The sequence below is a fragment of the Gymnogyps californianus genome, chromosome 12 (genome assembly GCF_018139145.2).
Source record: "Gymnogyps californianus isolate 813 chromosome 12, ASM1813914v2, whole genome shotgun sequence".
In the NCBI taxonomy this organism is placed as follows: domain Eukaryota; kingdom Metazoa; phylum Chordata; class Aves; order Accipitriformes; family Cathartidae; genus Gymnogyps; species Gymnogyps californianus.
Genome location: NC_059482.1, coordinates 23182564 through 23206009, shown reverse-complemented (window position 1 = coordinate 23206009; position 23446 = coordinate 23182564). Strand labels below are relative to the sequence as shown.

Here is a 23446-nt window from a genome sequence, read left to right as displayed (position 1 = left end):
TCTGGCAGGGAAGGATTAGTGCGCTCATTGCAACCTGTTATTTAAGCGCAAGTGTGAACGCCCAGCTGGGCACCGTGCGATGGAGACGCCGGATCCAGCGTGCGGGCACCATCTCGGGGTGCGTGGGTTCCCTCCGCTCTTCCCAGCCTCCCGGAGGAGGTGTTTACAAATTCTCGGCTAAACTGTGCTCGCAGTGTCAGGGTTTCCCCCGGTCTCACGCAAGAGCCTGTCTGTAAAACAAGACACCCGTTGCAGGTCCCGCACGGCTGTTTGCCTGCAGCAGCAGCCATGGACCTCTTCCTCGCTGGGCTGCGCTGTTGCTGCTCCGGCTGCAAAGGTCCAAGGTCCTCCACGCCAGATATCCCCGTATTTACCCTGCACAGAGAAGGGTTAATCTGCTGCCCGTGTCTGACTTCCCTAATATTCACGTGGATCTCTCTTTTTGAGCACAACACCTTTGGGAAAGAGGGTCTTCACCTGCCCTGCAGGCATCTCCGATGTACGCAGCATGTGCCTGGAGCCTGCTAGCATTTGCTTTGGTTTCCACCAAGCGATTGCATTCTCTCAGGAAATGTCAAAAAGCATCAATTATTTCTCCAGCTCAGGCAGCAGATGTTACGCAGATGAGGCGAGAGACCTGGATGTGCCCAGAGCTGTTTGGCTCTCCCGGCCGGTTGCGGCATCCACTGCTCCATCTTCTCGGTGGTCAGACCCCAGATGGATGTAGGCTGCGCTGGGGTGCTGTGGGGGAGTAAGCAATGAGTAGGGTGCAAGTAATGGGATGCAGAGGGCATAAATAGTAGCTGCTGGCCTTGAACTGGTGGGGTAAGTGGTTGTGCCCATGCTCTGGGCATGGTTGTGCCCATGCTGCCCAGTCTGCTGCAGCTGTTTGCTCAAGCAGGTTTGTTTAATTGCACCCGGAGGTGGATAAATCACCCAGCGTCAATGCAGACAAATCTGTTGTAACTAACTCACACGTGCTACAGCCTGAGAAGGGGGAGCCGCTGTGTCTAAGTTAAGGAGGCAGAAGAGGGCTGAGATGGGGCTTTCTGCAGCTTGCCTGGCCTGCCCCACCGAGAACCTGGTCCAGGGTCGCTCTTGGAGACATGTCCCCGCTTTGTGCCACTCTCCCCCTGCAGATGTGCCCGTCGTAACGGCATCCCTCTGTTCCCACCCCGCAGGTGATCAAGTACACGCTGGACCCCGTCTGGAAGCCATTCACTGTGCCTTTGGTGTCACTCTGCGACGGAGATGTGGAGAAGCTGATAAAGGTAACGGGGGGCCCTTCGGCTTGTATCGTGGTGGTCAGCCTCTGGGATTGATCATTAAACATCTAAAACTCCATGGCTGGTTTATTAAAAAAAAAAAAACCAACTAAACAAACCAAAGCAGAACCACCCCCAAAACCAAAAAAAACCTTGTTTGGGGTTTCCAACAGGGAAGTTTGGGAACTTCAGCAGGTCTCCTCGCAGGAGATATTTACTGCATCTGAGGCTGGTTCGTGCTCCTTCCACCCTAGGTGATATGTTACGACTACGACAGTGATGGGGGACACGACTTCATCGGGGAGTTTCAGACCTCGGTGGCCAGGATGTGCGAAGCCCAAGATGCCTTTCCGGTAAGTGCCGACACGCTTTTGGGGAAGAACGAGGAAGGGGCTCCTCGGGGCTGGCGGTGGATTTTGGTACTTGCACTGAGACCCTCAACTTATGCTGAAGAAGCCAAGTCCAACCTCCTTTCTCCTCCCACCCGCACCGTGAGGGACACAGGCCACTGTTGTAGCTAAAGCATCTGAGCTAGAGAGAGGCCTAAGGCAGTCTTGGTTGAAAATCGAGCTCTGCTGAGACGTTTGAAGCAGCACCCGTGATTTGGGGGGTGCCCTGTGATTTGGGGGGTCAGATGGGGAGGTGTGACATGCTGCTGGGGCTGCGTCTGCAGCGGGGGCAGCCTGGTCCCCAGGAGTGCCAGCTCCCGTGCAACTCCACACCGGTTTTGTGGCCAAAGGTGTCCCTGCCTCCCCCCCGAAGTGCTGGCCAAAAGCCTTGGCAGATGCCACCTGATTGAAGGCATGTCGTGAAGACTCCTGGATAAGCAAAGCTTTTCACTGCCGTCATCGCTAGGATTACAAAACCAAGAGGAGGTCTTGGCCGAGACATGGGGGTATGTAAAACACCATGCATGGTGCAATGAGAAAAGTTTCCTGGCTGGGGAAACTGAGGCACAAAGGCATGAAGTGTCCTGTCTAGGACTGCACAAGCTGATGGTGCCAGAGGCCGGCGCTGAGCCTGTTTTCCCACTGAATTTGCAACCTACCAGCCTAGCAATAAAATCTTGTTTTCTCTCCGTGGGACCCTGAGAGGTGCTGGTTAGAAGAGAGTAAAACTCGCCTCGCTGCGTGCCTGTGCTGCCGTGCCCCCGTGTGTAACATGGGTCCAGCTGGGGATGGGCTCTCTCTGCCTCTTTCCCTTGCCTGGCTTGTTGCGAAAGGTCGGGCGCCCTCCGTTCCCTGGTAAAGCTGTTCCCCAGCTGACGCCACTCTCCGAGCGGAGCTGCCGTGGGCTCCGGGCGGAGGAAGGTTGCTCCAAAAGCAAGCGGCCGCTGCTCGCCACCGCTGCGCATCGCCCTTCAGCATCCCTTCTCCCTGGGGTGGCTCCTTGTGACCTGTGTCATCCTTTCGTGTGGCCACGCTGATGAGGGTAAATACAGAAGCGGGGACAGAGATGCTCTTGCTGTAGACCAGGCGCCGCATGCTGGCGTGCTTGCAGGCTGGGAGCAGCACTGTCCAGACACAGCCTGGCCGAGATGGGGGGAAAGGCTCATTGCCATCTCCAGGGCCATCACCGAGCTGGTCTGAACAGGTCCGGAGTCATCACCAAATGGGCTGAGCAGGTCCGGAGCCATCACTGGATGGTCTGAGTCGGTCCATGGCCATCACTGAGCTGGTCTGAGCAGGTCTGGGGCCATCACTGAATGGTCTGAGCAGGTCCAGGGCCCTCACTAGATGGTCTGAGCAGGTCTGGGGCCATCACTGGATGGTCTGAGTCGGTCCATGGCCATCACCGAGCTGGTCTGAGCAGGTCCGGGGCCATCACTGAATGGTCTGAGCAGGTCCAGGGCCTCACTAGATGGTCTGAGCAGGTCTGGGGACATCACCAGGCTGGTCTGAACACATCCAGGCCACCACCACATGGTCTGAGCAGGTCCGGGGCCATCACTAGATGGTCTCAGCAGGTCCAGAGCCATCACTGGATGGTCTGAGTCGGTCCATGGCCATCACCGAGCTGGTCTGAGCAGGTCCGGGCCATCACTGAATGGTCTGAGCAGGTCCAGGGCCCTCACTAGATGGTCTGAGCAGGTCTGGGGCCATCACCAGGCTGGTCTGAACACATCCAGGGCCACCACCACATGGTCTGAGCAGGTCCGGCGCCATCACTAGATGGTCTGAGCAGGTCCAGAGCCATCACTGGATGGTCTGAGTTGGTCCATGGCCATCACCGAGCTGGTCTGAGCAGGTCCAGGGCCATCACTGAATGGTCTGAGCAGGTCCAGGGCCCTCACTAGATGGTCTGAGCAGGTCTGGGGCCATCACTGGATGGTCTGAGTCGGTCCATGGCCATCACCGAGCTGGTCTGAGCAGGTCCGGGGCCATCACTGAATGGTCTGAGCAGGTCCAGGGCCCTCACTAGATGGTCTGAGCAGGTCCAGGGCCACCACCAGATGGTCTGAGCAGGTCCGGGGCCATCACTGGGCTGGTGTGAGCAGGATGCTGGGGGAGGGGGCACAGACCGACCACCACCATCCCATGTGGGACCCACGTGGACCCATGTGGGAGCTACCTGCTAGCGGGTCTGGGCTGGACCATCTGCCTGGGTTTATTCAGAGTTAGGGGATTTTGTCAATAGATCTGTACTTTGATTTTGTTCAGTCAGTGAAATGCAACATTCACATTCAGGAAACTTATTTAGTATTTAAAATTTCCCCATTTTTCTGCAGCTGCAAGAACAGACACGACCTTCTCTCTGTGCTCCCCCCGCCCAGTCCTGCCCTCTCCCCCAGACCAACCTGCATGTAAACAACTTTCTTCTTTGACAAGAGTTTTTATTCTGTTTTAGATTTTTTAAAAAATTTGAAATATTGCAGCAATTTTCTGAATATTCAAGAGGCATTTTGTTTTCCCGCAGCTTTTGAGGAAAGGTGGTGGCCTGCCCTAATTATTCGTGTGTTTGACCCATCCCATCCCATCCCATTCGCCCCCGTCCCATCCCGTAGAACCCCGCAGCCTCGCTGGGGTGTCTCGGCTGCCGTGCGCCAGGTCCTGGGCACGGTGAAAGCCCCTGGAAAGGAAAAGCAGGTCCTGTGCCTCCATTTCCATCATTAAATACTAGTAGCTCGCTGTGATTCATGTTTGTCTCTTCAGCACTTCGAAACGCGTGGAGGGAGGGTGCCGGCAGGATGTGGCCACTGGTGGCATCTGCAGCCCCCCAGCACAGCCCAGCACCGCTCTCACACCGGTGTCTGTCTCGTGTGTTACAGCTCGAGCTAGAGTGCATTAACCCCAAAAAGCAGAAGAAGAAAAAGAATTACAAGAACTCTGGGATCATCATTGTCAAGTCCTGCAAAGTGAGTACGACGCCGGGACGTTTCCTTCTGCTCCTGGCCAAGCTCGGGTCTTCCTGAGCTCCCCCATCCCTTCTGCCTCCAGCGCCCTTGTGTTTCCAAGCGCAGGTCCTGCGGAGCATGAATAAAAGTGTGATTTCCTTTCTGCTTGGGTTTCTCTCCGCTTGGAGCATCTGATGTACCGAGTTGCTGGTGCCACCCCGCGCCCGGGTGGCCACAGACCCAGGAGGAGGTGTTCAACATGGGCAGTGTCTGCCTGAAGCCCAAGCTGTGGGTGCTTACCGACTGCTTGGTGTCTCCTTGGGGGCAAGGGTTGGGTGCGGGTGGGAGAGGTCCTTCTTCTGAGCTGAGGTGTTGGTGAAGTCCTCCCCTCGTGTGGCAGCAGCACAGCGGGGGAAGCGTCGACACAGCTCTTCCCGCACCAGGTCTGCAGGTGGTGTGAGACCATTTTGGCCATGGGGAGAGGATCTTCCATTCAGTTCACCGTGATGGACACTTCCAGCTCTCAAGGATCCCTCTCCAGGCCTCCCACCCCAGCTTTGGACCAACACGTTGCCTCGCTTGGCCCCGTGCGACTCGTAAAGTGCCAAAACGCTGCCGTGGGAGACCCAAGTGGTTCTTCCCATTGCTTTGCCACGTGGCTGAAGGTCCCTGAAGGCCCAAACTCACAGTGACTGCAGGCTCGGGCACTTGCCGTGTATTTATTTATTTTTGTTCTGCAATGGTGACGATTGCTGAAACACTTTTTTGTTTGGTTGTCTTTCAGATAACCCGAGATTTCTCCTTCCTGGACTACATCCTGGGAGGCTGCCAGCTGATGTTTACCGTAAGGACTTTTGCTCCTCTTTGCCCAGTAATAGTAACACGTATGTAATGGTCCAAACCGGGGAGGGAGGTTCTGCACGAGATTTGGCGCCAGCTTGGGTGGCTTTTCATGGCAATGAGGAGCTGCCCCCTTTTGCTGTTAAACCGTGTGGTTTTGGGGGTTTGGGGGGTCGTTACTGTGATGCTCAAGTGCGTCCCATAGCACGGAGGGAGCTGGCTAGACTTTGGCTGCAGGTCAGACTCGCACAAAGACCTTCTGACCCTTCCCAAAATGTTACCGACTTCTCTCCCCATCGCAGGGTTTAACCACCCTCCAGTTTTTTGTGGAAGCTCTCCTTATTTTGAAGCCAGCTGAGAGGCTTTGGGCTGTTAATGAGATGGGTTTCTGCATTTTTACTGGCATTTCCACCTTCTTTCAAGCTGGACCACGGCTTGTCAGGAGGACAATTGAGGACATTACAACCTCGAGTGAAACCGCCACGATGCAGAAGTGGGGTTTTCAATTTCTGCAAACTTTTCTGGTGCAGTATCCGGAGAGCTGCGGGCACTTGCATTTCAGTTTGTATTTTGTTGTTTCGTCTAAAAACATGACGGGGGGAGAGTAGGAGGAGGAGGAAGAGTTGCCATAGGAACAGGAGCGATTGGGAGAGCTTTTTGTGTGCCGTTCTGCCGCTGTGTGCTAAGGTCTTGGTGCTGGAGAGTGAATAGAAGAGAAAATCATTCAGTTTATTGGTAACACGGAGCTCTTGTGTGAATTAGGCTTGAACGCAGAAATCTTCCCCCCCATCTAAAGATCTGCCGGTTATTGGAGGGTTTCTCCCCCTCCCAGGGCATCTTTGGTCCAAAAACCTGGGTGGGTTTGCGATGGGTGCAACACTGCAGAAACACCTGAGCTGGGAGGAGGACGCTGCCACACGCACCCCTGCAATTTGGAACGGCCGCCGGTGTCCTCCCCGCCGAGGGAGACGGTGGGGAGAGAAGGGCTGAAGCCACAGAGAAGAGGGGTGTTGTGCTCAGCTGCTTCCCTCATACTGGAGGCAGACCAGCTGCGTCCCTCCAAAATTTGTTGCCCGAGGGCTGCTCTTGGTGGCATTGCTTGCACGAGTGGGGCACGCGCCTGTCTGACTCCACTGAGCCCCCTCGCCGTGCCTCAGTTTCCCTCTTGCTCTCTGATGGTGCCCGTGGTGGCTCGGCAGGAGCTGGGCGCAGGGACGTGGGTGTTACAGCAGTGAACCACAGGTTGGTAAGGCTGTAAGGTTGCTTGACGAAGAAGTTGGGTTTTCATAGAACCATAGGACGGTTTGGGTTGGAAGGGACCTTTGAAGATCATCAGTCCAACCCACCTGCCGTGGGCAGGGACATCTTCCACTAGATCAGGTCCCTCAAAGCCCTGTCCAACCTGACCAACGATGGGGCATCTACAGCTTCTCTGGGCAACCTCTACCATTGTCTCACCACCCTCATCGTACAACATTTCTCCCTTATCTCCAATCTAAACCTACCCTCTTCCAGTTTAAAACCACGTCCCCTTGTCCTGTCAAGCCTGTTTTACCAGCCACCCTGGCACAGGGTGGTGGCACGTCCTGGGCTGTGACGTCTTCTTGCCCCAGCCAGGCCAAGGTCCCTTCTCAGCCAAATCGCAGTTCATCCTCTCCCGTTACGGATACGGAGCAAAATCCCTCGCGAATCCCCTGAGCTCAATTTAGCCGGTGGAGTTATTTTGGGTTTTGCCTATTTGCTAAGCAAACAAGGGGAGCGCAGTCACGCCGCCTGCTCGCCTCTTCCCCACTCTTCCTTCCCAGTCATTTCAAATCGGGTGGCTCAGCGTCTCGCCTCTTCTGACCAGATTTAACTGGGTCTGAGATAGATAGGCATTTCTACAAATGTCTTTAAATAGAAAGCCTAATTGAGGAGGGAGAAAAAATGAGTGCCTTGCTGACAAAGTCCCCTGAGAGCTCAGCGTATATTGGTCCCCGGGGAAGCGTGGTGAAGAGCGGCTGCAGAGAAAGATCTGCTCAGGGTTATGGCTTTTTGGTCAAAGACCTTGAGATCCAAATACCCAGGTGGCCCTGGCTGCTTTGGTGTCCATGGGGCTACTCAGTTCCTGAGCTTAACGCCTGGGAGATGGGCAGCGAGAGTCCTGAGCTGGAGGTGGTGGTGGCTTGCTCCAGGAGCAGGGGCTGCTTCGGGACACCTTATGTGATGCTCGCTGGTGAAAAATGTAGGTGTAATAGTGAATGGCTTTGCCTAACCTAGTATTTAATCAGCTTTTTTTAGGGAAGGTGAAGAGCTGGATTTTGTTAAACTTTTTGAAAAGTTTGAGGTTGGGGTCTTGCTGGGACTCTGTGTGGGCCTCAAAGGCAACGGCGGCTCGGTGGCCAGGTCTGCGGTGGTGTCTGCTAACGGAGGACGGGTCTGTGTTTCTCTCTTGTCCCCCAGGTTGGGATTGACTTCACAGCCTCCAACGGGAACCCGCGAGACCCCTCCTCTTTGCACTTTATCAACCCCATGGGGACAAACGAGTACTTGTCGGCTATCTGGGCTGTCGGCCAGATCATCCAGGACTATGACTCGTAAGCACCGTGCCCTTCTGCCTCCACCCCTGTTTTGCAGATGTTCCCCTGGTTTCCCGAGGGGCTGCTGAGATGCATGCGCCTTGATTTCCCATCTGCAAAGCCGGGGTTAAATAACACCTTGGTTTTGAAAAGCTCCTTGGGAGAAAATTACCATATACATTGGGATGCAGGAGGAGGAGAGGGTAAGGACAGGGTTTCTCCTCTCCCCGCATCGCCGCTGTTGAGAGGAAGGGTGCGTTAGCAGAGGTGGAGCATCCTCAGCTGGGGGCAGCTGGAGAGCAGCCGCTTGGTGCTTTCTCGGCGCAGGGGCAGATGCCCTCAGCTTGCTGGTATCTGCCCTTGGCAGCGGCACCGCCAGGCTGCCTTGTTCCCCAGCTGCCCTGAGGTGTGCAACGCAGAAAAATATCATCTTAGACATCGACAGAGAAAACAAAACAGAAATCTGTTGGTCTCGCCATGCTGGCTTTTGTGACCAAATTGGGTAGTTGTTTTTTAAATCTCCAGGGTTACACGTCTGCAAGAGACTCAGGTGTTTGGGCAAGAGGATGCTCCTGATCCCTGTGGGTGACGAGGCAAAGCTGGACTCTTTTTTTTCCTCTAAAGACCAAAAGCCAAAGGGGAACATCTATTCTCTCTCTGTTCAGCTCTCATGATTTTTACAGGCACTGTGTTGTTTTGGGAGAAGGGAAGGCCGGCACCTTCTTTAGCTGGCGCTTTCACTGTAGCTGGGCGTTGGGCAGCTGGTAGCACGGGGAGGCCGTAGCAAGAGCCATGCAAGCCTGCTTGGTGTGTGTAAATACACCCATACATTTTTCTTCTTCTCTTTTAGAGACAAGATGTTTCCTGCTCTGGGATTCGGTGCCCAGCTCCCACCAGACTGGAAGGTGAAGTGTTGTGGCCATCTGGGTGTTTGAGATGGGTTTGTCCTGATATTGCCTGGGCAGGAGCAGAGCTGCCGGGGCTTCCCAGCTGGCTCGGTCGGGGAAAAGCTGTCGGGCAGAGGGGGAATGGGCGGATGGGGGATTTCAGCCGGTGGAGAGTGAGATATGGCCGTGTGGGTGGGCGGCGAGGCGGGGACGGGGCATGGGCAGCCCGTTCCTCCCTTCTAAGCTGGCATGAAAGCAGCAGCTCCCTGGCATTAATGGGCAGAGCCAGGCGTTGATTCATTTTCCTAGCAGGAGGCAGGAACAATTCTGGGCAAGGGAAAAGGCCCCTGGATGAATGTGTCAGATGGCGGCAAAGTCTGGAGCGGGGCTGGGAGCTGGGTAGCCTCGACGTGCTGTTGCACGGGCAGAGCCTGCAAGGACTGGAGCGGAGGGGCTTTCCCAAAAGCCACCTTCATCTTTTGTTGGGATTAGGCGCTGAAGGGGTTTAAAGGCAAAGGTGTGAGTGGTCCTGCGAAGGTGTGAGCTGGAGCATCCTGCTCATCAGGTGGGCAGGGGCTGGGGACGCTCCTGCAGCCCATGCTGGCTGATGGGGAGCATCTTCTCACGGCTGAGAAGATGCGCCGGGACACCACCACCATCTTTCATTACTGGCTGGGTCTTTCGGCTGCTCTTTGCTCACGCCCTTAATATGCATTTTCTTTCCGCTCGCTGGTTTTGAGAAGTTCCCAGCTTCGGGCTGGGGTTGCGTCTCTGCGAGCCTTTTGTGTTCTGTGGGAGGGGAGCTTTGCTCTGGGCTGAGCGCAGCGGGGCATGTAAGTCACGAGCGGCCGTGAATCGGGTCGGGAAGCTCATCGCTGCCAGCCCTCAAGGCTGGGGATGTCCTGCCCACTCCAGCTTTGTGCTTTTCTCTGCTCTCCCGGCAGCCAAAATTCATGTGACTCAAGTAGGAGCTCTCGCTGTTTGCCAGCCACAGGAGGAGATCCCTCCGTGTGCACTTTGGAGCTGATTCATTCTCCTTGGCCGGCAAATGTCTCTGGTCTGTCACTTCACCACTTTTGGTGGGAAAATCTTGGGAGGCAGCTTCCAAGGACTAACAGCCAGCTGCCGTCAGGGATTTATTACTTGGGGAGAAGAATGGGAATGGAAAACGCAGTGGGGATGGAAAGGGTACGGCGGCTCGGGCTGCTGGGGGAATGGGCGAATGGTTACAGCGAGCATCCTTCAGTGCCCGTGAGAAAGGCATCGCTGGGCTGGAAACGTCCCTTCCTGCAAGGCTGGAGGTGGGTACCGGGTCGAAGATGCTGGCTGGGGGCTGTGGGCAGAGGGATGCTACTCCTCTGCCCCCCCTGCAGCTGCCTCCTGCAGCCGGCCGCAGAAATATTTCCCGCTGCTCCCGTGGGCCTGGGGATGCTCCATAAGCGCTACCGGAAAAAAACACCTCGTTTTCCCCCCAGAATGATGTCTAAGCTCGCATAAACCCCGGCAGAGAGCAGCTCTCCCTCCCCACGTGCTTGGCCCGTGCCTAAAGGTCACCAGCCCTAATGCCCGGAGTGACCCATCGGTTGTCTCACGTTAGCAGTGGGGGCATCCCCCGTGCACCGCCCCGCACCGCTCCAGCCTGGGGCTTCATCCCTCCCCGGCTCGCCCGGCCCGCGGGGTCTGTGCATCACCGGCTCGGCTCACTCGTTAAAGGTTTTCTGGCCATCAAGGCTCGTTGGGGAATTTCAAAGCCAAAGCAGCGGTTCTCCATTGAAACCCGTGCCCTGTGTTACGGCGGGCAGGCGGCGGGGAGCAGCGTGGCCGATGATACTCGCCGGGGGACACGGTGAAGGGCGGCTGTTGTACCCCCAGACCGGAGTGAAAATGGGGAAGATCATTAAGAGATAAGAGTCGTATAAATGGTGCTTTGTGCTCCCGTTGCCATGGCTCCCCCAACGCTTCCCAGGCGCCCGTCGGAGCGAGGTGTTTTGCACACAAAAGTCTTGTTGGAAATGTCAAAGAACATCTTGCCGTGTAACAGCTTTGTACAGAGCCCCGAGCGGTTTCCCAGTAGGGAACAGGAGAGGGAAGCAGATGGGTTGTGGTTTCTGGGGGATGAGCAAAGGCAAGGTGGCAGCGGAGAGGGTGCTGCTTAACATCGGAGCCCCACCGGTCGCCCCCGGTTTGGGACGTGAGGTCGGCCAAAGGAAGCTGGCAGCTTTGCCGATGTGCCACCCCCAAGGCTTTCCATCCATTTGCCTTTTTTTTATATATATAGGGAAACTGAGTCACAGCAGGGGTGGGATCGCTCGGGGAGGTGGCAGAGAACCCTCTGCAGGGTCGGTTCTCTGGCACAGGCTCCGGCCATGCGTCTGCAAGGCACATCCCTAATTCCTGATGGGAAGAGATGGAGCTACGGCCGTCCCCATCCAGGACTGGAAGAGGACACAGGCTCACTGCAGATGAACATCCTTCTTACCCTTTGGAGTGGTTTGAAAGAGTTTCTCCCTGTGAGTTACCGGTGAATGTGATACCTGTAGGTGATCCATATACATTTAATTGGACTCTACAGAAACTCTTTTTCAAAGTACGAGCTGAATAGGGAATGAGATCCTCTTTTTTTTTTTTGTTATTTTGAAGCCCTCCTGTTGAATTTTCTAGCAGAGATACATATATATATATATAAAATCCGTAAAAACTCCAGAGGAGGTTTTGCAACACTTCTGCCACGCAGGGGGTCTGCTCTGTAGACGGTGAGGAACACAGCTCCAAACCATTTCGTTGCTGCTTAAAAGAAAGAGAAACCCCTCTTTTGCAGTGCAAAACATGGAAATATTTTTGCTTGCCTTGTCTATAAATACTCGTACGGCAGAATTTTGAACATCTTCTAAAAAAAAAACGCAGTGAGCTCTTTACAACTGAAAATCAAGACATTTGAATTTGGATGTATTGCCCAAAATTGAGGCTTCTACGAGAAAGGGCGTATGCAAAACCAAGTCATGCGTTTCAGACTACGTCTCTAACCCTGGGGTTAGTGGTGGCTGGGAGCGTTACTGGTTGTGCTCAACAGCCATGGAGAGACCCAAGCAGGCTGTTGACGTTCGCCGGTCCGACAGCTCATCAGCTTTGCAGCACGGGGAGGACTTTTGGTTGACCTACTTTTTGTTTGATTGCTATTTCCCACCCCACAGCCTCTTGCAAAAATAGTTTCTGCTGCTTTCAACACAATGCCCAGTATAATTGGAAAGTCTGAATCAGATGCGTATTGCTTTTGCAGTCTCAGGAGGACTTCTGCTTCACATGGCGCTTTAGAGGACAGTCGTTTTGCCAGCATTATGAATACGCATGTCCCGAAGCGATCCCCTGGCTGAGAAGCTCAGCAAACCTCCACCCTTCTGAGAGGGAGAAAATATCCTTGTTTTGTAACTCTGGCACGAACAGAGTGGGAGCTTTTTTTTTTTCAGAGCCCTTGAGCTGGTGGCCTGAAAGCCCAAATCACCCCCTTCAACCTTCAGAGGTGCTGGAAGAGGCCCTTGCGCATCCTTGGTGCTCCCAAGAGTCTGTTTGCTTCTTTAGGTGCCTAAATTGCGGGTAGCAGAGTGAGGAATGCCTAAGCCCCCAGATCCGATGGTTGTTCCCCAAGCAAGCTGTTGACCCATGCCAACATTGGCAAGGTTCATACCGGAGGCCAGGAGTCCTGACCCTCTCTTGCATCCGGGCCGTTGAGCTGCCCTGCCTTTGCTGGCAGAGATAGGTTCAAAGCAACTGCTGCCCGGCGTTTCGTGGTTTCTGTCTGCAGGCTCTTCCCGTGGAAGCAGACGAGGAAGGTTTTGTGATCCGCAGTCAGCGCTGCTGTTTGGTTTCTCTGGATGGGCTAGTGCAACAGGCCAGGGATCAGGGTGTGCAGGGCTATCTGCTGTCCCACAGGACCACCTCGTGAGAGCATCTCCCTCAGCTTGAAAGGAGGTGGTGGAAAACCTGAAGGATCTTGCACCTGCCTTGGAGGACGGATGGTTTCATGGTCAATGAAAACCAGCCCAGACTGTGCTCGGACTTGCTGTCCATCATGCCCAAGCATTCACGTCACCTGTCCTGTGCTGCCTTTCACGATCATGATGACGCAGGTGATGAAGCTAATCATCTGCTGGCTTTGTCATGATAGCTGACGTGCCAGATCCGGTCTTCAGCCCGGGTTGCTCTGTGCCTGCCTCCCTCCTGCTGTGCCGTGCCGCTTGCAGAGAGATGGGGAACCGGGAGGTTGCCAGAACTGGGGCTCCCTGTAATGTTAATTGAGATTTCTCCCTTTAGAACCTGCGATAGGATGAAGTAATTTCTCCCAGTGACCGGTGAGATGGGCCGGCTGGCTGAGAGCATCCCTTCTGTGTGCTTTCCCTCTGGGCAGCCAGTGGGAAGCCATGTGGACAAACCTGCTTTGATAGCTGTAGAAGAATGCGCGACGTGATAATTTCAGGCGGCTCCGTGATGGGGGGGATTGAGGAACCAGTCCATCCTCAAATGCTGCTCAACCCTGACCACGTTTGTATCTGCTGCTCGTTGCTGTTTGGGTAGCAGAGGGCTGGGGAGTGTTGCTGACTCAGCAGGATGGACCTGCGTTCATGATGAGCGTCAGACCCAAACCAGCCTTGCGGCATCAGCTAAACTGATAGTGAGCAACCCGCTCTGCACTGGCCCTCCATGTTAATTTGGGTCTTTTCTTCTCCACAGGTATCCCACGAGTTTGCCATTAACTTCAATCCCACAAACCCGTTCTGTTCAGGTAAGCATCTACCAGGTCTTTAAGACTCCTTAGATGCCTTCAGTGTCTTCTGTCCTTCCCTCTGCATTTCTCCAATGACATCTCGGGGATTTTTCAAGGTCTGTTCAGAGACAGACGTTAACGGTGAGGCAGAGCACATGCTAAGGGTGCACAGAGGAAAGCAGAGAAAATTTGGAGGTGTGTAGGAAGGCCCAGGGTAAAATGCAACTGGATTCAGACAGCATAAAATCCGCCTTCGTGCTGATGTCTGGTGTGTCCTACCAGCCGTCTGCTCCTCCAGCAAGCCTGCAAGAAACACTAGGCCTGTTTAGCAGACGATAGGGAATTCAGACTTAATGCTACATTTAGTAACTGAGAGCTGGTCACAGTCCTGGCTGAAGAACTGCTCAAATCCTAAGTGGTAAGGGCTACCGTGGACTCCAAAAGTCGTCTGGTTTGGCCGCTGCCTTACCCCAGCAAAACGGGGATCGGGCAGCCTCCAAACCTCGCTCGCTGGTTCAGGAAAGCTGGCTGTGAACATCTGCTGTTCTGCTGCCTTTGCTTCGTTCAGGCCCTCTCCGGTAGCTGTAAAGCATTCACTGGACCTGATTTCTTGCAGGTGTTATGGGGTGCAGAAGCCACCGTCCTGCAGCTCTTATCAGTGACGGGTCCTTCCCAAAGAACCAATTATCAGCCAATTAATTGTGGAATTGATCGTTTTTGAATTACACACCCATGCATCCTTTTGGGAGAGCAGGCGTTTACCCTGTTCTGGTGTGACAGAAGCAGAAGGGTCTCTGATGACCTGCGAGTCCCAAACGTAGTTTGGGAGCTCAGAGGCGCTTCTGGGATTGTTTTGCTTCTCTCCGCTACCTCTGCTCCATGTCTGTCTGGTTTTTGGTTATGCTCAGAGACCAGGAGTTGCTTTTCTTTTTGTTCCTCCTCTTTTGCTGATTCTGAGATTTTTGCAGGAACCCAAGGAAAGCCTTTTTTGACTGTGGGCACTACGAGGGCTCTCTTACCCCAGAAGGTCTGAGGACCCACTACAAAGTCACTAAAGAGCAAAGCCCTGGTATTAGAAAATTTGAGCTGAGGTGGATGAAACTTGTGGAGCTGGATGAGTTTGAGGGGGAAAAAAAAATAGGTCTAACTTCAGCTCCCATGACAGCGTTAGCTAATGATGCTTAATTGGACTCGGGGTGGGCCTGAGCTGCGGCGCATTGTAATGCCTGGCTTCTCTGCTTTCCCTGAAGGTGTGGAGGGCATTGTCCAAGCGTACTCGGCTTGCCTGCCCCACATCCGCTTCTACGGACCCACCAACTTCTCCCCCATCGTCAACCACGTGGCCCGCTTCGCCGCTCAGGCCACCCAACAGGAGGCTGCATCTGTAAGTCCGTAAGATCCCATGATGCGATGGCAATCCCGGTGGCTTTGGGCAGGGGAAGGCAAAGGCTGAGCTTGATTTCATGTCTTTCCCTTCGCTGTGGGCAGGGAGGCAGGGTCCTCCCACCAGGACCATCCCTGGGGTCCCGGCAGCTGTGGGCGCTCAGTTGGCTGTCATCACTTCAGACGGAGAACGTAGAGTCATTGCAGATGCTTCTTAGGAAGAAAAAAATAACTCAAAAACTTGACAAGAGTCAACAAAACTGCAGCTGTGGAAAATCAGAAATTATTGGGGAGAGAATTGAGATGAGGGTGGGAGATGCCATAAGGTGGGCATCCCTTGGATTTATACAGACGTCTTGAGCACCGTCTTAAATGTTAAGACGTCCCCTTATCTCAAAGAGGATCAAACAGCGCTGGGAATGGTAGCGAGAGAGTTGGCCAAGACACTCAGTGGCGTGGAGCAGCTCCTGTATGGGAAGCAATAAGGCTGGCACCTTCTGGCCCGGGAAGTCAACTGGGAATATCAGAGATGCATAAAATCATGAATGGTGAAAAAGTGATTGATTTCTGCATAAGTCTTATGGGGAAGGCCAGCAAGGCCCCCTGAGGAATGGCTGGGGGATGGGTATTCAACAGGCCAACGCGCAGTGGAGTCAGGGAGCTGAGACCGTCCCGGACGGTGCCCGGGCCTGAGGACTGTGAAGGTCCGGAGAGGGAAGGGGTGTGCTCATGGCAGACCCAGCTATTAAGGGCCATTCACCACCATGCCGGCGTGAGCTTGGGCTTGGGAGTCGTTATCCTATCCACGAAAGGATAACTTTGTTCTCTCCTGATTTTTTTCCTAAAACATCCTCTGCTGAGCTCCAAGGGGCTTTGCTCTGAGGAGACAACCTCTGTCCTTATGGATAAGTGGGGAACAATAGTCCTGAGGAGGGTGGTTCTTGCTTTCAAAACAGCCTCCTGCTCCGGCATGCTGCAGGACTGTCCTGGGGCAGGACAGACCGAATGGTCCTGGGGTTTCCGAGGGGCACTAGGACAGTGATCCCGCTGCCGTAGCGCGGGTGGGAAACATGAGGAACAGGGAAGAGGTTGAGCATGACTTCAAACCTTTGGCTTATTTCCCTTTGACACACAACAAACAGCTGGAGAAAGCATCTCCCTCTCCTCCGTGAAGATCTCCCGGGGAGCTCTGGGGGTGCACATCCAGCCTTGCAAACAGCAGAAGGAGAAAGCGAGCCTGTGCCGTGGCGTAAAGCGTGATGTTTCTGATGTGGCTGATGGCCGAATCTGAACCTTTTGCCGGGAGAAGACCTTTCTGCTATTCCCCTTCGAATAGCTTTTTATATTTGAGGAGGAATTGCAGAAAACCACGGGACGGCTCAGTTTGATCATTGCTTTTCACGCCACTTGGACAAGCAGCGGGCTCAGAGCCAGGCTTCGGCTTCCCGGGCGGCCGCTCCAACCACTCGGCAGCCCTGGAAGTCCCCCTTAATTAGTCCATCAGACCGTTCACATCCATATGTCAAAAAGCTGCTCGTTAGTGCAGGGGCCTCGTAACCGCGCTCGGTTGTGCCAGGCCGCAAGGGAGCCGGTGCCAGCGTGGTTTTGGAGGGCGAGGCTGGTGATTGAAGGGATGCCGGGATGCCCGCGTGTGCCGGGAGCTGCAGCCGTGGGTCCAGCCTTGCTGGTGGTGCCCGGGGTGTCCTCTTAGGGGTGCGAAGAGCATCTGAAGACTGCAAGATGGAGCTCACTTGCCCGTGAAGGACGGCAGGTCTGGCCCCTGGGTTTTGCTGGCCAAAAGCAGCTCAGCTTGGGCATCAGCACATGCCTGGCAGGAGCTGCCTCAGGGTAAAAGCTTCCCTGATTCCTGCCTGGAGCAGAGCTGGATCACACCCGAAACCTCCTCTCCAAGGGGACCTTTTCCAGCCTTGCCTTGAGCGCTGTTGCTCTTCCCAGCTCCGGGTACAAGGAAATACTGAATTTGGTTTAATTCAGCACAAATCCAGGTCGCTCCTCATGTTTTTCGTTTTCTCTCTTGGCGTCAGTGGGGGAGGGAAGAAGCCCACAGGCTCCGCACTGAGCAGAGGCGCTAATCGTATGCAAATTGCACCCCTCCGTTGGCACTAATAGTTTAATCAAGGGAGATTTTAAATAATGGGCACTAATAGTGCCGTCAGAGGCAAGCCTGGGTTGGCTCGGTCTTTTTTTTGGAAGCACAAAGCGTTATTGATGAGGGATCTCGCTCCCCCAGGGTCTTCTCCTCTTCCATCCCATCTTCAACATGTGCAGCAAAACCACCCCTGGTGCCGCCGGCTTCGGTGGCCGCCTGGACCTGCCCTCCTCTTCCTCCTGCTCTCACTTGCTCCCAACATTTCAAATAAAACAAAAAAACCTCATAGTTTTTCCATGGCAACGCAGATCACAAACACCGGAGCCGTCGGCTCTTAAGGGATGGGAGGACTAAAACGTGTCGGGTTGGGGGGAGAGACAGAGGGATTACACATGATTTGACTCTTGGGGAAGGATTAATAAGCTTTGGGGAATTAACACACACCTTTCCAGCAGGGTCCCTGCATCCAAACCTCCCCTTTTTCTTACCGCATGCTGCTTAATGCTGCCTAATCCCTTCAAGTCCTGCTCACGCGCGTGAGCCTAATTGCTGATATCGTTAGCAAGCCATCAGGAATCATCCCCAAAGCCTTCGGTGGATTCAGAGATCGGCCATTTTAACAACAAAAAGAGGAGAAAGGGGGAAGGTGCTGTCGGGTTGGTGTGCCGATGGGGCCAGCCTGCTCCCTGCCGCAGCGGCTCCGGTTGCGGCTCGGCAGAGGTGGCACCCCGGCTGGGTACTGCGGCTGGGTGCTGCCAGCACCCCTGCCCTGCTGCCATTTACTGACACCCCCAAAATTGTCATCGCTCCTTGGGGAATCTCCCACCGATGCTCTTGTGCGGTGCTCTAGTAACGATGCTCCCCGCAGCTCGCCCTGTCGCAGCCCCCCCAGGCTTTGAGGCTGACCCCCAGCAGCAGCTCTTATTCCACTTGGCCTCTGAAATATGTCGTGATTGATAAACCTTTGATGAGCTCTGCTCCCCCCTCTTTTCCTGCATAATTTCCAGCATTTTTCTCTGATCCCGTTATGGATTTCACAGAAAAAAGGGAACAAAGGGAAATAGTCCTTTCTGGGTTTCTTCTTTTTGACCAAGCACAGAGGGCAGGGGAGGAAGGGGGAATCAGCTTAAAGTCATTCCCATTATCAGCTGCTCTCCTCAGGGTTTTACTCTTCCTCCCGTACTGGTTCCCAGACAGGGTCAGGCCCCGGCCACTTGTCCTGCTTCCAGTGACGACCAGTGCTGGCCACCATGGAGGAGCATGCAGGTCTTCTCCTGGAGTTTGGTCTAAACCTCCAGACTCAGATGGTGAGGTCTGCAAATCAGACCTGCGTCTCCCCATGATTTGCTCTGAAAAGTTTGGATTTAGGGAAAAACTAAACCCTGGGCAGTGCTCTGCAGGCAGGGCTAACGCTTTGAAAGGGGTTGGGGTCGGGAAGGGGCTGGCTGCCTGCCCGGGCTCCGGAAAACCTCCTCACCCGCGTCCTCCGGTTGCATTTAAGCTCGACCCAGCCTCATTTGTACTTGGAGTTTAGCGCTGGAGAGTGTCGAGGGAAGATGACGCTTAGGAAAGGTTTTAGGAGATGTGGGCTGGAGGAAAACCAAGAAAACGGGCTTGGGGCGGCGTTCCCTCTCTTGCTTTTCCAGGACAGCTGCGCTAGTGGTTTTCAGAGGAAATGGAAAGAATGAGGAGAGGAACAAAGGGCTTTAATGCGCTTAAGTGCTTGTTTTCGTCATTTCTCCAGCACACGCACGTTGTGTAATGTGCCAAAATTGAACCATTACTCTCCCTGGAGGCAGAGGAGATGATGGCCTTTTCGGGGGTCCAGATTTGCTGAGCTGAGTCCAGCAGGACGGTCCATTTGTCCATCCATCCATCTGTCCATCCTCCCCCAGCTCTGCAGGACCGGCCCCGTCACCCTCCTTTCCCCACGGGAAGGGGATCGGGTGCTAACGCCACTGCTCTGGCATCCCCGCCTCGGTGCCTCCGAGACCCACGGCTTTCTATGGGAGACAGACGAGCCCCGAGCATGGGACGGCACTGCAGCCCGGCACTGGGATGCAGGAGATGCTCCCCATCGGCGCAGGGACGTGTCCATGGGGACTGCCCCGAAACGTGCCCCACTGCGTGTGGGTAGGGGGAGATCTCATCTCCCAGCTGGGCTCGTGTCCCGGCCCCAAACTCCTCCTGGCCGTGACACAGAAGCTGCACAGGTTGGGTTTTTTTTTTCCATCATTAAGTAGAGCAAATCAGTAAATCAGCAAAATATTTTGGGGTGGGAGTTGGTTTGTTGTTTGATTATGATCTTTCAAAAACCAGGGGGAATGGGAGCACCTGAAATTTCTGGGTGCTGCTAAAGGGGGGGTGATGCTGGCAGTCCTGGGAAGCGGTGAACCTCGCAGCTCCCAAATCCCTGGGGGACCTGCCTCCCCCCGATGTGCGGAGCATCCCGGCCGCTCGCACCCCGGGGGCTCTGGCTGCGGTGTGAGGGTGCCCCGGCATCCCACTGGGTCTGACCCTCCCTCCCCCTCCCCTCCGCAGCAATACTTCATCCTCCTCATCATCACGGACGGGGTGATCAGCGACATGGACGAGACAAGACACGCCGTGGTGCAGGCGTCCAAGCTGCCCATGTCCATCATCATCGTTGGGGTGGGCAACGCCGACTTTGCCGCCATGGAGTTCCTGGACGGGGACAGCCGGGTGCTGCGCTCTTACACCGGCGAGGAGGCCGTGCGCGACATCGTCCAGTTTGTGCCCTTCCGGGATTTCCGCAACGTGAGTGTGGGCAGCGGGGAGAGGATCACAGGCAGAAATGGGAGTCTCAAGCCTGGAAATGACCCTGGAAGCAAAGCAACCCTGGTAGAGGCAGATAGAGGCAAAAGGCAGAGGGCTGGCACCCGCCTGCCTTCCCCTGGTCCTAAACTCCACGTCCCTCAGTGATGCTCTGGCATGGACCACGTAAATTGGTGCTGCAGGCAGGGGCAACAGTGCTCTGCATCTCCGTAGCGTGCTCCATCTGAGCATCCCCCCCCTTCTCCGCCACCCCCTGTCACCGCCAGGCAAGTGGGAGCAAAAACCAGTTAATTATAGCAGGGTCGGGGTTGCTGCCCCGCTGGGGCGGCGCTGGGCTCACGTCCCTCACTGCAGTCCCATGCCGGTGTCTCCCGCTCGGGCCTCATCCAGCACCCATGATGTGCCACGTGCCGAAGGCTTAATGCTGAATCGCTCCAGCCCTGGGGGTGAGCCCCGAGCCCCCCGGTCCCCTCCCAGCACCCGCAGAAAGGGGTCATGGTGGCACTGGCCCTGCACACGTCCCCTCTGGGGGATGGCTTCCCGCTGCCCACTGCCCAGCCCACCGTTGTGTGTTGGAAAAAAGTTGATGAAGGAAGGGAAAAAAATAAAAAAAAGACAAAAAAAAGAAAAAGACAAAATGAGATGCGGTTCTCTGCCCATCTCCATCGGCCAGGAGTCAGCCCTGGGTCGGACGCTGTTGCTGGCACAGGATTGCCAGAGGACGCAGCAAATCAGCCTGTGCTTTATCTTCCCTCTTTTTGCAACCGATCAGTGTCTTCCCATTTCACCTGCTGTTACTCAAGACCTGGTTTTCTAACCTAAATAATACTGTTTTATTCCTCCCTACCAGTGAATTATCTCCCAGAGGGAAGGTGTAGAATATAATAATCCCAGGTGTATAAAATGCTGGCTGCCAGTAGACTCTAGTGGGTATTAAATGAAATGCCACGGCCTGGAGTTGGGGACAGCCCAGGCACGTTTGCTCGGTCGGTCCCCTACGGCCTGTGCTTACGCCGGTGTTTGTTCCCTTTCGCCTGCAGGCCCCCAAGGAGACCCTGGCCAAAGCTGTGCTGGCAGAGCTGCCCCAGCAAGTCGTGCAGTACTTCAAGCACCAAAACCTGCCACCCATCAACTCGGAGCCCGCGTAGAGCTGTGCCAGGCTGCGCCCTCTGCATGTTGCCGAAGCCTGTTGGTCCTACCGAAAGCGCATGTTCCACATGCTTTTAAGAGAAGAATACCCTCCCTGAAACACTTTGTACTTCTTAATTTAATTGCTAAGTTCTTAAAACTCATCCCAGAGAAGCGTCTGGATTCATTTTGTACAGTCCTAGCCCGAGGTAACACTAAGCGGCCAGGCCATGCCCTGGTTGAGTCCTGCTCTGTTGAGTCACTTTTCAGTATTGAATGTACTTTGTATAATTTCAGTGGAACAGGATACAATTTTTACAATCAAAACTTGCTTTTTCCAAGCAATGAAATGCTTAATATATTATTATCATTCAATGAACTGGTCATTGTATAGTTCATGTATCCGTGTTGTACCTGTACATCTGTCACGCTCTGTGTTCATTTTTATACTGTGTACATGTTATATTTGCTATACTCAGGTTAATAAAGAAACTTGGACATTTAAAACAAGGGTCTCCTAGATGGGAAGGTCTGGGAGCACCTTAGGTGGTCAGCGGTGCTGGGTGCTTGAGAGTCACCCCGACACGGGCTGTCCCGGTCCCCCAGCCGCTCACCCTGCGCTCAGCGTTTCTGCTGGCTGTGCCCCGGGATCAGCCCCAGGCCATCAACCGCAGCGCACCAGAGGGTGATTTACTGAAGGCGGTGGTAAATGTGGACGTCCCGGGGAGGGCAGCATCCCCTCACTGCCCCCCGTCAGCTCTCAGTGCCTGCCTGAGCCGAGGGCAGGGGACCGGTATGCATGCACACACATGCGTGCTTGGGAAAACAGCGGTGAACCCACAACAACGCGGCAAAAGGAGTTTCGTGGTTCACTGCTGCTTCATCTCTAGAAATTTTTCCAAGTCTGAGTAACAAAAGCTCCCTGCTGCCTGGGAGAAGATGGGCTGGGTAATGAAATCCTGCTCTCCAGCAGCTCCTTTGAGCTGCTCATCAGCAACGTGCTATCTTCAGCGCTAATTGCTGCCTTCTTCTGTTGTTAACTAGATGAAGGTCTTTTGAAGCTGGCAGGTAGCAAGTTGAATATACCGCAAGGATCAGCTCCCCGAGTCAGCTCCAGCACGGCGCTGGGTGAGGCCCCATCCCTGGGAAAGGTGGGACGGCTCCGTGAAATATTTGCCTTGCAAAGCCCCCTGGAAGGGAAAAAAAGACCAACCAACAAAACCCTCTTCCAAATGGAGAAGCAGCCTTTGAAGGGTGGCTCGTTTAAAAATAATGCTGTATACAGCTCAGCTTCCAGATCAAAGTCTGTGGCTCTGGAAAAATATTTTTTTCTTTCTTTCCATAAGAGAACCTCACATGCAGCTGCACTAGCTAGTAAGCTCTTCTGCTAGTAGAGTGTTTGTGGGGGTTTGTCGTTTTTTTTAACACCTCTCTGAAGCTTTAACAAGCAGCACAGACAACAAGCAGTTGATGAAGCTGTCCCTGGGGAGGGGATGAAGCACACACTATGCAGTCATGGCAAAGAGAGAACAGTCTTCAAAAAAAAGAAAACAAAACAACAACAACAAAAAAATCTGAATCCACCACCGAATGACAGAGCTGCCGGAGCCAGCCGTTCTTCTCCAGCGTGTCGGCCCCGGGGCAAGGTTACCGCCACGGCTGCCGTTTCCAGGTCTGATTTATCCTCCATCCCTCGCGCTCTTCATGTCCCAGCACGTCTCTCCGTGCACTTAAGTATTTTAACATCAGATGGCTTCTGACTGTAAGAAGGTAAACGGGACCAACGGATGGAGTGACGAGCTGGGACAGCTCTGCAGTTTGTTTACACGGGCCAGGCCATGAGAACAGCAGAGGTGACTCAGACTCAAAGGCTTGTGCGAGCTAAAGGCGTTCCCCACGTGCCCTATTCCTGCTCTTCTGGGAACAAGAGGAAAGCCGGGGGCTCTCACGCCTGCTTTTACTGAATTATGTCTCCTCCCGGCCTTGCACGGTCCAACGTAAGCACCGTCACCCCGTCCTGATCTCACCCGCAGCCCCTGTGGACCACCACCATCACGTCTGTCGCAACCGGCTGGCAACTCCCCCTATAAATTTCTGTCTCAATCAGCCATTTTGCCTGCAGTTGTGCAAAATATCACTCAGGAAAATGGCCCCAGCATGCTCACAGCTGGGCCAGGCTGTTCCGACTCTAAGCTAGATCAGTAATCTCTCTATAATGCCAGGGAAGGACACCTACATCTCTCACTCCAACTCCTCAAGGCTCTTGCAAATGCAACTTTCAAGAAAAGCAGGCATTTTTTTTTGTGCATCGCTTCCATTTCACTCCATAGCTAAGTACGATGAAAGTCATCAAAAGCAAAGCATTAGGGAGGCAGCAAGAGATCTA

General features: G+C 54.3%; 1 protein-coding gene across 1 annotated transcript in view; it reads left to right on the top strand.

Annotated features, from left to right (window-relative positions):
* CPNE2 (copine 2) overlaps positions 1–21553 on the top strand; it is a 60903-nt gene extending 39350 nt beyond the window's left edge. Inside the window, exons 7-16 of the mRNA XM_050903732.1 lie at positions 1182–1271; positions 1520–1618; positions 4534–4620; positions 5384–5443; positions 7882–8015; positions 8848–8902; positions 13610–13661; positions 14894–15027; positions 19678–19914; positions 20973–21553. Of these exons, the coding sequence (XP_050759689.1) occupies positions 1182–1271; positions 1520–1618; positions 4534–4620; positions 5384–5443; positions 7882–8015; positions 8848–8902; positions 13610–13661; positions 14894–15027; positions 19678–19914; positions 20973–21080 (1056 nt within the window). The 3' untranslated portion in view covers positions 21081–21553. The remainder of the gene's footprint in view (positions 1–1181; positions 1272–1519; positions 1619–4533; positions 4621–5383; positions 5444–7881; positions 8016–8847; positions 8903–13609; positions 13662–14893; positions 15028–19677; positions 19915–20972) is intronic.
* Positions 21554–23446: the final 1893 nt, after the last annotated feature.